The 16,009-nt window shown below is 40.3% G+C and overlaps 2 protein-coding genes across 3 annotated transcripts; one reads left to right on the top strand and one right to left on the bottom strand.

Annotated features, from left to right (window-relative positions):
• The first annotated feature begins 1,390 nt into the window (after positions 1-1,390).
• Positions 1,391-5,811, top strand: LOC111865947 (zinc finger protein 850). The gene is made up of 3 exons (XM_023854390.2): positions 1,391-1,932; positions 2,726-5,011; positions 5,323-5,811. Exons 1-2 carry the CDS (start codon positions 1,783-1,785, stop codon positions 4,082-4,084), a joined length of 1,509 nt encoding a protein of 502 aa, XP_023710158.1. The 5' UTR covers positions 1,391-1,782; the 3' UTR covers positions 4,085-5,011; positions 5,323-5,811.
• Positions 5,656-13,115, bottom strand: LOC111865945 (mediator of RNA polymerase II transcription subunit 18). 2 transcript variants are annotated; one of them, XM_033752037.1, is made up of 5 exons: positions 12,808-13,115; positions 10,870-11,083; positions 9,763-9,861; positions 9,276-9,445; positions 5,656-6,294 (listed from the first exon to the last, which is right to left on the bottom strand). In XM_033752037.1, the coding sequence occupies exons 2-5, from the start codon at positions 11,069-11,071 to the stop codon at positions 6,100-6,102; spliced, it is 666 nt and encodes a 221-aa protein (XP_033607928.1). In that variant the 5' UTR covers positions 11,072-11,083; positions 12,808-13,115; the 3' UTR covers positions 5,656-6,099. The 2 variants fall into 2 exon arrangements, with proteins under 2 accessions (XP_033607928.1, XP_023710155.1); XM_023854387.2 differs by having other exon boundaries at positions 12,666-13,114.
• Between the last annotated feature and the right edge of the window lie 2,894 nt (positions 13,116-16,009).

Below are 16,009 nucleotides of genomic sequence, written 5' to 3'. Positions count from 1 at the left end.
GCTTCCTGTTGCATTGATTGTGCACCATTTTAATTTTAGTTTTACTAGTGCAACTCTCATAAATGCTTCACTGGCCGCATGGTTATTGCCACACTCATATTTCATTCACTTCTTCTGTTATTCATAGAAAATGTTCTGGGCCTATATTGTCATCCTGAGGTATATCTCATGTTGTAAGTATTTTTGCTATATGGGAAGCATCAGTTAAAATTAATTGAAGGTTTGAAGTTGAAATGCATAATAATTCGTTTTTCTCTTGAGGATGAACACTAGTGTAATTGTCATATGTGAGTATCTGATGTAGTTTTAGTTGGTGTCTCTTGTGTGTTCATCCTTTTGAAGGAAAAACTGTCCTTTGTAGGTTGTGACTGATGCCTTTCCTTATAGTTATATTTTGGTGGTTACTATGAAGTTATGATTTCCCCTGCCTATTATGATCAATTTAATGTGCTTTTAATACTTTAAATTTACATTAAAAGTACCTAATCCAGTGGACATTGCTGTACTGACTGAAGAAGCTGTACTCCCATTCACATACTGGAGGAGGGCCAGTCTTAAAAGAAACACCAACCCTGCATAGATCCTGCTCATCAAATCATAGCATCTAAAATTTCTTCCCATTAAGCTTATAATTATGTTTAGCATATGACATGTCAAACAAAATAGGTAAAAAATTTCATTCTTCCCTTCCTTTATCGCATTCATTTCATTTCATTTCCAGCCTGTCTTGTTTCCCCATCCCTTTTATTTGTCCCACCATCATTCCTCTCCCATTCACACTAAAAGAGTTCTTTAATCCCTACCGTTTCATTCCTCATCCTGCCATATTCTTTTCCAATCCCCTTTACTTGACCATTATTCGTATCCTCACATCATAACTGTAGGGCACCCTGGCTCTTCCCAAGCATGAAAGGAACTGACTATTATTTATACATAAGAACTGCAGGTGTTCCAGTCCTTTTGTTAATAAAAGTGCAACAATGACAGTTTCACAAACTGGATCTGTTAGAGCTTATCTCAACCACTGGGCATGATCCAGGAGCTAAGCTGGTGCCCCTTCACCTGAAAACAAATAGATCCAGTTCCAAAAACATCTGAAATACCAGACAATGGGAAAGCCCAGAAACCCAGTGATGCTAAGTAATACCATCACAAGAACAATTTAGACCTGAATGACATGTTCTAGAACCTTTGCTTAGGCCTATGAATGATCTACAGATTGTAAATAAATTCTATTTTATTATATTTGTAGTTCCTTTGCATAGGGGCCCTTCATGTTACAAATATAAACAAAATGCACCCATGCATAAAATTTTTTATCATGTAACTGACAGTTTGTGATGGTAATAAACTCTGGCGCAAATGTGTGAGGATCTATGCAAAAACATGCCATTAAATAAATATGATACACAATTTCATACAGACATATATAACATTTATGGCTGTCAGTCTGATATTTGGAGTTCACTGGAATGCCATACAATTCTAGGTACTGTAACCAAATCACATTTTCGAGTAATATGTATATAGTATATTTTAAAATTATTTGTATACTTTCCCGTTGGCTTCTGTACTCATATACAACGAATATGAATGACAGAGTACTAATAATCTTCAGGTTATTTGGTACGCTCGTAACAGGGATTAAATCGGCAAACAAAGCAAGCGCTAGTATAATCGTTTCTAGTCAATTTCTCGATTTCGATTCGTACGTCGATTTAAAAGGCTCGTTCAGTACGTATTAGTTTTGTGTAGGTAAATAATAATGTAATAAAACCTGCAATGAATCCTACGAAAAAGGAAGCTTTATTTCACTCGGATAAAATATGTCGGCTCTGTTTATCACACAAACGTGCTATGTTACCAATATTTTATGAAGACGGAACAGCACTCCCTATGGCGTCTAGAATTTTAACATATATCGGAATTGAGGTTAGTTTTCGTCACATTTATGCGGCAAGAACCATGTTTGCGTAAGGAACATGTATTTTCACTTGTTTGTCCGTAGAGTAAGTTAACATGTAGCAAAGTTTGCAAATACAGCCCTTTGTTGGTTACAGTAGGTAACTGTTATCGGATATATTTCCTGAATTACATTACTGTTAAACTTTTCACGCAAAAAAAAAAAACGTGCTTGAAAGTAGACGCAACTTTTTCCTTCCATATTTTCATATCCAATTAGTTTAACACTTTACTGGTGTTAGACATGAGTTAATACGTTTCCCAAGAAGTTACCATAAATTGCAAAATTGCAAAATTCAAAAGCAAAGGGACTCATATGAGGACCTTCTGCTAAAAGAGTGAAGGAACTGTTGAAGCTCAACAGGAACCAGCTACGATGGGTTGTAGGACTACTTACAGGACACTGTCACCTCAAAGGACACCTGTTCAAACTGGGACTGAGTGATAGTCCCATCTGTGAGAGGTGTCAGATAGAAGATGAAACAGCCACACACGTCCTGTGTGAATGTGAGGCATTAGCTTATTTAAGATTATGTCACTTGGGCCAGTACTTCATGGAACCAAGTAACTATTTTGACACCCCCATGTCCAAGATCCTGCGCTTCATCCGAAGCGTGGGGTTGCTGAGGGAATAATTAAAAAAAGGGGAAGCACAATAGACCTAAGATCGTGGTGCAAGGGCCGAGAAGGCCTACCCCTCATATATTCTATTCTATTCTAAGACTCCTTCAAACTCAGTACCTTTAATCCTGGTGTTTTACAGGTTTCCATTGATGATGGCTTCCCAACAACGATTTGCAATAACTGCCATAATCGAATTGATGCGTGGCATAAATTCAAAGAACAATGCAAACATTGTCATGATGTTTTACATCAGTGCATTGCAAGAAATGTTGGTTTAGAGGTGAATACTGGAAAACAGACTCATAATGGTCAAGTAATTTATACTAGTGTTTCTTCACAAGGCATTACAGCTGAACAAGGAGTAAATTCTAAAAGGGATTTTGAAACAGACACAACTGTAGATGTGCATGTAAAGAATGACTCCTTGGTACAACAAGAAGAGGATTCTGTAAAGACAGAACCTGGATTCCACAGAACCTCAAAAATGGCCGATGAGAAAGGAGACAGAGACACCAGTGATAATACTGCATTTGTACAGGGTAAGAGTTGCATGTTGTACAATTCAGACATTCCATACCATGATTCTGAAATGGATAGTGGGAAGTCAGAAATGGGTTCTGATGACATTCAGAGTGATGACGATAAACCTGCCGGTAGAAAAAGTCCTAAAATTGCCAGGTTTGGAAATGTAGGAAACCTTAAAAATCACAGCAAAGTTGATGACCCTTCAGACTGTAAAACATATGGCTGCTCTAAATGTGGCAAAACATTCAGCTACACAAATAACTTCACATTTCACATCTGTAATCTTACTCCTGAGAAACGCTTTGTGTGTAACTTGTGTGGGAAGGATTATTCAACAGCAGGTGCTGTGAAGACACATCTTCACATCCACAAGGGAAAGCATAAATGTCTGACATGTGGCAAATCATTCCCATCCAAATTCCAGGTAGAGGTGCACATGCGCATACACACTGGAGAAAAGCCATATGTCTGCGAGTATTGTGGGAAGAGATTTGCTTATGACAAAGGCCTTCTATTACACATGAGTGTACACACAGGGATTAAACCATACAAGTGTGATGAATGTAGCTACTCTACAACATCACGAAGCTACATAAAGAATCACAAATCTGTGCACAGGGCTGAAAAACCATTTGTGTGTGAGATCTGTGGCCAAGGATACACACTTCTTCCCAGTCTGATGAACCATCAACTGAATCACAGCGATCAAAAGGCTTACACATGTGAAGTGTGTAGCAAAGCATTCAACACCAGTCGAAAACTTGCAAGCCATAAAATAATGCACAGTGGTGTGCGGCCGTATCACTGCGAAGACTGTGGAAAACGATTTGCACGCAAAGAAGGCCTCAAGGAACACAAAGTGATTCATACAGGTGAAAAAAAATTTGTGTGTCCAGTATGTCAAAAGAAGTTTGCATGGCGAAAGATTTTAAGAACACACAAGTGTGCTGGTGCCTTAGATTGTAACAAGTAGTCCATTTCCTCCAATGTATTACAGACTTGGAAAATATGGAAATTACTGTGTCTTTTTTTCACTTTTTTTTTGATTTGTTCCTGTGAACCCTACCTTCTCCCATGTCTTATAAGTTAATAGACTCGGCAGTACAGAGTTTCCTTGAACTGTTAATAATTAGACACACCAAGGAATTCCATGTTACAAAATTTAGCAGTTTATGCAAGAATTGGAGAAATCGTGATGATGAATATTAAACTTGGTCTTCTGAAGTGTGATTTCATGAAGTCTTATAGATAGGTACCAATATTCTGGAAGAAGCTGCCTCCATCTTCATCTCCTTCCTGCCCAAGATGAAGTCAGCAGATTCCACCAAAAGACTGGTGTCTGTAAGGATGCATGGCATTACATCCTAGAAGAATGTAACCCTAATAGTTCATTGCCATTAACAATACAGCTGTAAAAGCACTCAGCAGACAAAGAAATAATGGACAGGATTTGGTGAGTTTATGGTACTCTCCTACAGTGCATAATGAATAATATTCCTCTTATATTTCCTGCCCTACACAGCCATATTTCACTATTTTTCTTGTTTCATTGCAATTCACTGATAACCAACCATTTCAACAAATTCTGGTGCTTAATTACTGTTTGTAATAGGGCCACATTTTTTAAATTGTAATGTTTGATTTTCTTTTATTTCTTCATCTCTGAAGTGAAACTTAAGAGCAACTGGCTAATGAGAATTTTAATTCCACTGTTATAGTTGTGACAAAGCACAGAATTCATGGATTGGGTCACCTGCTAATCACCAGCTTAGAAACAGTGGCCTCCACACAATATCCACCATCATTAACAGTCAGGGAGTTGGACCACTAGTTGGCCCATTCAGGCCTGATTCATCCAGTGGTATCTTCAAAGGTCTTCTCCGGTTCCTTGATACATGTGGTTTGTAACTTCCTTATAGCTTCAGAAGTACCCCGACATTTAAAAGAGTTCTGACTTCTGGAATATAAAGCCATGCAGTCCATTGATACCCAGCCAACGTTTCTAGGAACATGTGACCATCTTCAGCACTGACTTACTCTTCAACTCTGAAGGTGAAGATGACATGTTCCTCCAAAAAATCAACTTATTTTCATAGGACTACATGGCACTATATCCCAGAAGGAACTCTTCATAAACTGCTTTATCAACCTCAAATCCTACATACTGGGTTGTTGCTGTTGTCTCACCTCCATTTCTCTTTTGGCATACAGAGCATGGGCTGCTGCGGTTGGATGGAGGTGCAGGGTGTCTTGTAAGGCCTCTCTGACCTCACCGTCATCCTTGTGCAATTGAGTGCGGCTCTGATTGCACAGGATGATCCCATACAAAAATTGTTTTATGTTGTGATGAGGATGACCCTCTTCATTGGTTTTAGCTCAATGTTGTACCCTGCTCACAATCCCTCTGAGCTTGTGTATCCAGGTGTTGTTTCCCAGGCCTTTGGAAACAGTATAACTGACACCCAGAACATACCCACAGACACAAAGGAGCAGGTACCAAAGATTATAAACACTCAGCATTTTAGTGGAACACACCCAGAAAAATGGTTTTAACAGTTTAATGGTACTGTATCAACTACACAGGTATGTATTGTCAAAACTTAAGAACTTTTCTTGCAGTCTTCATTACTTCCATAAAAATTGTGTTAAAAAGTTGTCCAGTGAGAAGTGTAATATAAACACAATCAAGAGTTAACATTATGATCTAGGAAATGATGCCGTATAGTCTTGTAGATACAAACCAAGTTTTGTAAGAACCTACTGCTGTCATCTTCAGGGCAGACAAACAGCCAAGCGGAGAAATGTGGACATAACATTGGGAAGGGAAGTTAGGGACAGAGCCATAAACAGTCTGATGGCTTCCCTATGTTACATGAAAATTATCCCACTTTGCCCACTTCTACCATGAAGATGGAGGCAGCAGGTTCCACCATAATCTTAATATTCACGGCTGGAAGAATCTGAATCTCATACAATCAAGTAGCGTCTTTAAGGCATGTGCTGTAGCCTCTTATAGTCAACCTTCTCAAGCTGCACCAGAGGGCGAAGCTGTTCAGCGAAACTGCGCATGTCCTCAGCAATGGCATCCTGGCCACTGGGGGCTAACACACTCAGTTCCACCAAATATGACTGTGACATTGGCTCCATACTCTCTGCAGGCTTCCCCTGTGCCACTTGTCCCACCTGCATGACAGGCACAGTCTCAAGAACATCAAGCAGACTTTCACTGGTCCCCAAAATTTGCAGAACAGTACCAGAAATTTCACAAGTCCATAATTTATAATACAGAATCAAAAAGAAATGGACTGTACTACATAATGATGAGCTTCATAATTTATACATCTCATTTAGTATTGTTCAGATACTCAGAACTGAGAACTTACAATGAACTGGATGAACAGATGGATATCTCATGATCCAGCAATTCCTTCACCTTGGCACTACAGTTCAGAGTGAGCTTTGGCCTCCTGAACGATCTGCGTCCATTCTTCTCTATAATCCATCTGATTCCGATTACCTGGTTTCTGAACAATTTAGTTTTCACAGTGTGAGGTTGTTAGCCTCATACCCAACCCTAAACCTGGAGGACCAGGGTGTTCCTCTTTGTCTGGCTCCTACCCCTTGACCTTTAGATAGGAACTATAGAAATAGGAACATCTATATTCTATCAGACAGTCAAGCTGCAATTAAAGCACTTGGTACACACCAAATCACTTTAAAATTGGTTTGGGACTGCCACCAATCCCTCACACAACTGGCCAGACATAACAGAGTACAACTTATATGGGTGCCAGGTCATGAGGGTATTGCTGCTAATGAAACCGCAGCTCAGCTGGCAAGAACAGGACCTGAACCAGCTTGCGGCATCTCAGTAGGAGAGTATTGCTGGGAATGAAACTGCAAATCAGCTGGCAAGAACGGGATCTGAACAGCCGTTCATAGGACCTGAACCAGTTTGCAGCATCTCAGTAGGAGAGTATTGCTGGGAATGAAACTGCAAATCAGCTGGCAAGAACGGGATCTGAACAGCCGTTCATAGGAGCTGAACCAGTTTGCAGCATCTCAGTAGGAGAGTATTGCTGGAAATGGAACCGCAGATCAGCTGGCAAGAACAGGATCTGAACAGCCATTCATAGGACATGAACCAGTTTGCAGCATCTCAGTAGGAGAGTATTGCTGGGAATGAAACTGCAAATCAGCTGGCAAGAACGGGATCTGAACAGCCGTTCATAGGAGCTGAACCAGTTTGCAGCATCTCAGTAGGAGAGTATTGCTGGAAATGGAACCGCAGATCAGCTGGCAAGAACAGGATCTGAACAGCCATTCATAGGACATGAACCAGTTTGCAGCATCTCAGTAGGAGAGTATTGCTGGGAATGAAACTGCAAATCAGCTGGCAAGAACGGGATCTGAACAGCCGTTCATAGGAGCTGAACCAGTTTGCAGCATCTCAGTAGGAGAGTATTGCTGGAAATGGAACCGCAGATCAGCTGGCAAGAACAGGATCTGAACAGCCATTCATAGGACATGAACCAGTTTGCAGCATCTCAGTAGGAGAGTATTGCTGGGAATGAAACTGCAAATCAGCTGGCAAGAACGGGATCTGAACAGCCGTTCATAGGAGCTGAACCAGTTTGCAGCATCTCAGTAGGAGAGTATTGCTGGAAATGGAACCGCAGATCAGCTGGCAAGAACAGGATCTGAACAGCCATTCATAGGACATGAACCAGTTTGCAGCATCTCAGTAGGAGAGTATTGCTGGAAATGGAACCGCAGATCAGCTGGCAAGAACAGGATCTGAACAGCCATTCATAGGACATGAACCAGTTTGCAGCATCTCAGTAGGAGAGTATTGCTGGGAATGAAACTGCAAATCAGCTGGCAAGAACAGGATCTGAACAGCCGTTCATAGGAGCTGAACTAGCTTGCGGCATCTCAATTGGAGTTACCAAGAAAGCGATCAGGGACTGGACTAACTGAAATCACAAAAAAACACTGGGATTCCATAACTGGACTCAAACAGGCAAAAGGATTTATAACAGGACCCTCTGCCAAAAGAACGGGGGACGTGTTAAAATTAAGAGATCATCTCAGATGGGTGGTAGGATTACTTACTGGACACTGCCACCTAAGACACCTTTCCAAACTGGGACTGACAGAGGATCCAACTTGTGAGAGGTGCTTACAAGAAGATGAATCAGCCACACACATCTTATGTGATTGTGAGGCTATAGCTTATTTAAGATATCGCCACCTGGGTCAATTCTTCATGGAACCAAGTGACTTTTATGATGCCCCCATAAACAAAGTCCTACATTTCATTCGAAGTGTAGGATTAATAAAGGGTTAATCCAAAGGGGAAGCACAATTGAAGGTCAGAGTGCTAGGGCCAGTTTTGTGGCTCATACTCATACTCATACCCCTTGACCTGTCCAGCATGTGTGACCCTACCAGTAGCTATGCTACTGCCTGCATAGCTCTCAGGGTCTCAGGAGCACCCCACCACCATAATAAGTTGGAGACACCATCGGTGGGTCATCCAGCAACCCTCCACCTTGCAGAATATGTAGTGTCATAACCCAGACAACCATAATCCAACAGACTCAATGTTGATACAAAATCTCAGTCCATCACTCTATTATAATGACCCAATTCAACTTCATTCAAGTCAGTACAGTATACTCACTTTTCCCAGAGATCAAAAGCACTACTATAACATTAGACAAAGAGGTCATGGGTAGTTATGTATTAACAGATGACCCAATTAATTTCAAAACATTACCACCATAACATCTGCCATACTAACATTGACAACTGTAGTAGATAATTAAAAACAAACCCTAAAGCCTAACCTTAGAAAGTTTTTGGACATTTATTTTTAAATATAAAACCGAAAGCCTAACTTATGGACTTGTTCACTGAGCCAAATTCCAAAGTTAGGCTTTGAGCCTTCTTTCTCTTCAATGGGCTGCTTAGCAATGCTCTCAGCAGTAATACAGCATCCGGCTTTGGATCTTGCTTAACAAATAAACTACTAAGATGGACGGCATTATTAATGTTCGGAACACTCTGGCTGGATGCTTTTTACTTATTTGGTCACCCACTAACATGCAAGTACTAGATTATGTTCCCCTCTCTGATAACAAAATAAAGTGAGAAATTACCTTGAATATTTTTGAAACCGTAATCTTCATGCGTCCCTTACGGAACATGTAACCCCTCACAATATATTCAAAATCCATTCTGCACCCCAATTCGGTGAGGAATTCAACTACAGTTGAACTGGTCCCAATGTCTATGCTGCTACGAACTATAGTAGGTCGGTTCTTGTCACCTGTGAAATGATGCACAACCAATATAGAGTCCTCATCAACAGCTGACTATGATTCAGTGTGCTCTTGCAATGTCCCTGAGTGCTAGGAATATGTTCTGTAATTCACATGGACTGTTATAGCTGCACACCCAAATTAAGTAGAGCAAGCAAATTATTGATAAAGCAAGTGTCATGTAACCTCGAACAAGGCCAAGAGTAACCTTGAATGCGCAGAAGAAGAATTTCAGACAAGGGGGTGGGTTCGATGGTGTGAGAAGTGACAGGCAGCCAATTGTTTGTACAACTTGCTTTGAAACACTAGCTTTTGAGAAACTCACCAATTTCTGGCTGTCCAATATATCTTAGTTGCCATGGCATATCTTGATAATCAAGAGCACGTCTTACACGCAAGAGTAATGGCTGTAGGTTAGTTCCACCTGAAGCAAAAATAAAAAATAAAAGTAAGAGATACTGACCTAGCAGCACTAAATATAAACAAAACTGAAAAAAAGCACAAAGAAAAGTTTAACAGGCATATTTGAAAGAAAGGGTTATAAACGACATGGAAACACCCATGACAAAGTATTTATGTAATTATTTTAATTAAATACATATTTATATATATGTAAATCTGTATATTCAGACTGGAGCAAGCAAGAGACTTCTGTAATCTTCATGTGTTTAGAACAGAAGTGTCAGTGATTCAGTAATCTTCTATGTTTGCAAAACCAATATCGATCACTGAATATTCAAATTAGGAGCGTTCCATAATTTATGTTTCATTATGTTGAAAACTGTTAAGACTCTGTAAAAAAAATGTTATGGGGCATGACATGTCTTATTTTCCCTACAACTTTCAATCAGATCATTGTGTGCAAAAAAAAAAAATATTTAAAGTGTTATGTTTGAAATATATACAGAAACACATGCAAAGTGGCCATTATGTCTGTTTAATTTTAACCAAAACTGTAATGCGTTAATAAATTTTAAAACCCCAATATCAAATTTCCTGAAAATGAATTCATTGGTATGAAATTTTTCATGTGTACTGACATATAGATGAAGCAATTCTAACAGGCAATCCACAGGGCTGTGAATAAAACCTAAAATCATTCATTTCATAAGTCTGGGAAGCTGGTCCACTGACCAAAAACAGAACTGTCAGATTATATGTCTCATTTTGCCTGAAAACCAATGCAGAACCACCTTCTGAAACACATTTTCAGCCAATGAATAATGTGCAAGGTAAAAGAAATGGATAAAAAGGATGCTTGCATATTACATTTCAGATTACACACAATTCATTGCAATTTCAGTATAACCAACCAATACAGTGAACATGCATCCATAAGACCATTGTCTGCCTCATTATAGGAATTCTTGTTTCGAACGTATTCTACCCAACATGCCTTCCTGCTTGAAGGGTCATGTACAGATATACATACGAATGCTGAAGCACATCTCATGATCATGGAATGTCTCTGGACCAGAGTCCACATTATCACATAAGCCACGCAAGCGATGCAGCAACACCTCAACTGCAGAATCCAGTACACTTCCTTGCAAAAGATACTCCTGATTTGGAATAATGTTGCTTTTTAGAGCAGCTGTTAAGCTGTCCATGGCTGTCGTAACTGGCTGGGACATGGTGAAAATTCACTGAAACATTGAGGGGACCATATACAATTTTATGGACAGTTCTATCAAAAATCGGCATCATGATGTCCATGGGATTAAGCACCTCTAGTGCATATTCCCCTGACATCCACCATGAAATGTCACAGAAATTGTGTTTTATATGTGTTTACTATACCAATGCTGGATCTTTCCAAATAATGTCAGACTTTTGAATAATCATATTTTAGAAATGAAGACAGCCATAAACACGAAACAAAATACACTGTATTAGCAGAGAACAGACAATTTTTGCCATTGTATTTTTCAGTTTCACGAATGTTAGGTGCAGTCTCCTTGTTTCCCATCTGTACAAGTCCTCCTCCCACTTGCAAAAGAGCATGTTAGCAGTACCTGTGGCAATTACTGCAAAATCCATGCTTGTAGTTCACAACATATTCAAGGCACAGGGGGACTGATACACTTGAGCCTTGATGCACCTCCACATACAAAAGGATGCTGCCATCAAATAAAGTAACTGGTGGGACTAGGCAATATGAAGTCTGTTGGCATACTTCATGACTGTTTTCAGTGTTAATAGCAAGAAGAAAGAATCTTACAAAAAAAAAGTTATCTGCCAATACAATGTATTTTGTGTAATATTTATAGTTCTTCTCAAGTGACATAACTGTTCAAAAGTGGAAGCTAATTCAGGCAGGCCTTATTCAGATTATGGTGTTCTGTGATGTGATGTTCCGTAGTTTGGTGGATATAATTCAGAGCAATCTCCTGCCTGTACATTCATGGTGTCACATCGCACAACACCATAATCTAACTACTCAGCACAATGAGGGTATTACGTCTCATTTGTATTCACATTGGCATATAGCATGAATGGAGAAGAGTAATGAATAAATGATATTGGTGGGAAAGCCAGAAAGAAAGAGACCACTAAGAAGACCAATATGTGGGGGGTGTATATTACAATGGATCTTAGAGAAATAGGATGGTGTGGTATAGACTGGATTGATCTGTCTCAGGACAGAGACAAGCGGAAGGCCATCATGATAATGGAAATGAATCTTCGGGCTCCATAAATGTTGGGATATTCTTGAGTAGCTGCAAAACTGGCAGCTTCTCAAGAAGGGCTCAGCTCCATGGAGTTAGTGTTCATGCTGTGGTTATCCGGGTTATGATATCATTTCTGAAATTGTATCCCATGTGAATCCAAAATTATGTTCTAACACTATCAAAAAGTTTCTCAAGCTCAAATTCTTTTGCAATAATATGTGTTGCAGCTATAACTCGGAACAAGGGACATACTGAAGAGGGCTGAAACTATTGTGATAACGCACTGAAAACGGAAATAGGAAACGATGCAATATCTAAACTGTGTCCTATAAAGTACTGTGCCTGGAATTTATGTATTAAGCAATGGAATTGCTAACATGTTACCAGATTCGATATTTATTTACAATTATTAAATTGTCCAAACGCGTCATAATCTATGTCGTCACCAAATTGAAATTCGTCTGATGAATTTTAAAATTACGGTGAAATACGAAACAATTATACTGTGTCCACCAGTCAATGAATAGTTTAACAATGAGATGATAATATGACATACCCTGTTTTCCTAAGTCCGATAACACAGCACTTCTACACTAAGCAGGACGCGGTTTCGGTCCGTGCAAGCCACGCGAATCCAACTTAACCTAACAAACCTACACTAAATGCAAAACACGAAAGAACAACATTATGCGAAATACCACTTTCGAACACAGTGCTGATGGCTGGCAAGACTTCGCACGATTCATGTTCAGGCGCTACTTTGCTCTTTCAATCTAAACTGCTCCCACACATTCTACTGTCACTGTGTTATCGTCCGAAAACGGAAGAATTTGCACAAACCATCCAAAGCCTGCACAACGAGATCACATATGAATAACATTATCTCTCTCTTGCACTCATGTAGCACACTTGTATGTACATCAGCCGTTGTTGCACGGGCCGGCTCGGACTGTACAAATGCGTAATCGCTTGCAGCACACATTAACGCACATTAATGTAGCTCCTTAAGCCGTTGTTGCGCGGACTTCCCGCGAGAATCTGCGTGGAACATTTCAAACGGTTCTGATCAGGCATTTGAACACTCAGCACCATCTATTGCTGATAACACTAACTAAGTCCTGAGCGCCGGTTACGCAAGCTTCCTCAGAACGAGCCACAAAAATTGCAGAAAATATGAATGGCAGACCTGGAGCACCAGTGGAATCGTCCATTAGATATGCTTTTCCTCGTCCCGAGAAGCACAAATAATTGCGAACTATCCCACCCTGTTGTCTGTAGTCCCCCTCAGAATTACTGGGTTTTTGGACTTTGCCCAACAACCAAAAAACAGAATGTTTAAAAAACAAACGTTGTTTTTTAGTTTCTAGAATACCAAAAACAGTAATTCTGAGTATTATACACCATCATCAGAACCTGGTAGGGTCAAGAATTTCCTCTTCTCCAAATTGTCCAGACCAGCTCTGGAGTCCAACCAACCTTCTATCCAATGGGTACTTCAGGCTATTTCCCCAGATGTAAAGCAGCAGGTGTGTGAAGCTAGTGCCGAGGTCAAAAAAATGTGGATCTATATATCCACTCCCCCATATGCCTTCATGGCATAGTGCTTAATTTGTTGAGCACAGGGACAACTTTACCTTTCACCTCTGTACATGCCCTATGAGAGGTACCCAATATAGCCAACAGGAAACCTGTTGTCTACCAATGTTAACATTTTCATACCAATTTCTGGAAAATATTTGAACTTCAAAACTGCTTATACATATGCAACAGATCCAGAATAACTTATTAGTTATGATTTTACATGGAGTATATTTTTTATTTCTAATTTCCTTCCTATTGGAAGGTATGAAATTATGTTTACACACATAATTTTAAGAATAAATTATTTAAACAGCAGCAGTACTAGTTCACACTCCTGAAGCTTAAAAGGAATTTGGTGGTATCTTAAATTTTCTAAATCAAATTTTGCAAATTCTTTGAAAATATATATAACATGTTCACAGGTACTTCTTTTGGCTTATTTTGGACTTCACCCATCATCCAGTATATAAAAGACAAAAAACCACGACGTTTCGGAGACTGGATCTGTCTCCATCTTCAGGTAGATTGGGAAGGTTTAACCTACTCAGTTGGGCCCCTTAGAAAGAGCTAGTCTCAATCACTGGACAAACCTTGAGCTGTAGAAACAACCTATGAACAACCGACAACCGGTTCCATCAGTGGGAGGAAAGAATAAAATCGCAGTAAAAACATGATAGAAAATTTGTGCCAAACATGCACTTGTCAACAATGTAAAGAAACAGAAGTATGGGTTATATTCCATGAATTCAGTTAAAAACGAAAGTAAAAACTGGATAGAGCATGCCTGATCTGCATGGATAAAGAATCGTGCCACCATGGCGACTTCCGGGAATCAGACTAATCCCCGGAAGAAAACTTGCAGTAGTAGTGGAACCACTAATATTCATAAAATTACATTTTTTGGTTTGTTAACCTCTTCATTGATGAGGGGGATCCATATGGGAGAAATATCCAAACTGGGTTGGCTGATCGGATTGGATGAACATGCCATATGAGCTGATTCTTTGTATTTCCTGTATCTGCTGTTGCTTTCAATCTCCAAGATCCTAGCTTCATCCCAGCTTACCCTGTGACCTTCTTCATATGCATGCTGAGCCAACCTGGATTTCTCTAGAAGACCCTGCTTAAGATTGTGCTTGTGTTCACGGATTCGAACAGCCAGTGGTCTTCCTGTTTCACCAATGTAGCTTCTGCCACATTGACAGGGAATGCTGTAGACGCACTGTGCCGTCTGTTGAGGATCCCTTTTTGGTTTCGTTCTCACGAGCGAAGATCGTAAAGTGTGTTTAGTTTTGAAGACGGTTCTAATATTGTACTGGTTCCCTATGCGCTTGAACTTCTCAGAGATTCCCTTGACATACGGGATGTACACCGTGCCAAGAGGCTTTTCCTCTTTTTTCTTTTGACGACTACCGCCCTTGGACCTGATAACCGAGTCAATAAAGCCCTGAGAGTAACCACTCAGTTGAAGGTCGCGTTTCAAACTTTTAACCTCCAACACCCGGTCTTGCCGGTCTTGGCATATAGTGGTAGCTCTATCATGAAGGCTATGAACAATTCCTCTTTTGACATGCGGAGGGTGATTGGAATTGAAATTAAGATATCTGCCAGTGTGGGTGGGTTTTCTGTGAACTTTCGTGGTCAGAGCCGTCCCTTTCTTCATGACCAAAACATCCAAGAAGGGGATCGTTCCCTCCGATTCTATTTCCATGGTGAACTGGATAGCCGGTCTCAGACTGTTGAGGTGTGTAAGGAAGTTCTGTATCCCCTCTGCACCATGCGGCCAGATCACAAATGTGTCGTCCACATATCGGAGCCACAACGACGGTTTGTCCTGCGCTGAGTCGATAGCCAGTTGTTCAAAATGTTCCATGTAGATGTTGCTAACAACGGGAGAAAAGGAGCTACCCATTGTCATGCCATCCTTCTGCTGGTAGAATCCATCGTCCCCTTGAAAGTAGGTGGTCCTCAGGCAGACATCCAGCAGTTCCATGATGGCCCCCACACCTATATGGTCTCCCTAAGATCCACAAACCAGGCATTCCACTGAGACCCATAGTGAGCTCAATTGTTTCCCCGTGCTACGCCTTGGCTGCCTTCCTACAAAAAATACTGAGCCCTTTGGCCGGCAGATCTGGTTCCTTCGTGAAGAATTCCAGTCATTTCATAGAACTCTTAAAGTCTGTTAATCTCCGTAGACATGATATGCTCGCCAGTTTTGATGTGGTTAGTCTTTTCACCAACGTACCAGTCGACGAAGCCCTTCAGGTCATCAGAAGCAGGCTGAGTAATGAAACACGTTGGCAGAACGGTCTGTCC

Source organism: Cryptotermes secundus, unplaced genomic scaffold, assembly GCF_002891405.2.
Source record: "Cryptotermes secundus unplaced genomic scaffold, Csec_1.0 scaffold3297, whole genome shotgun sequence".
Taxonomy (NCBI): domain Eukaryota; kingdom Metazoa; phylum Arthropoda; class Insecta; order Blattodea; family Kalotermitidae; genus Cryptotermes; species Cryptotermes secundus.
Note: the sequence above shows the minus strand (reverse complement) of the source record. Positions and strands in the feature narration are given on the sequence as shown.

Bases quoted from the DNA above. Each gene is read 5' to 3' on its own strand.
- LOC111865945 (XM_033752037.1), bottom strand. From the start codon at position 11,071: ATGTCCCAGCCAGTTACGACAGCCATGGACAGCTTAACAGCTGCTCTA. The intron at 9,862-10,869 runs GTATGTATATCT...TTTTTGCTTCAG, and splicing joins TGAGATGTGCTTCAGCATTC to GTGGAACTAACCTACAGCCA. The intron at 9,446-9,762 runs GTGAGTTTCTCA...ATCATTTCACAG, and splicing joins TATTGGACAGCCAGAAATTG to GTGACAAGAACCGACCTACT.
- LOC111865947 (XM_023854390.2), top strand. From the start codon at position 1,783: ATGAATCCTACGAAAAAGGAAGCTTTATTTCACTCGGATAAAATATGT. The intron at 1,933-2,725 runs GTTAGTTTTCGT...GGTGTTTTACAG, and splicing joins TAACATATATCGGAATTGAG to GTTTCCATTGATGATGGCTT.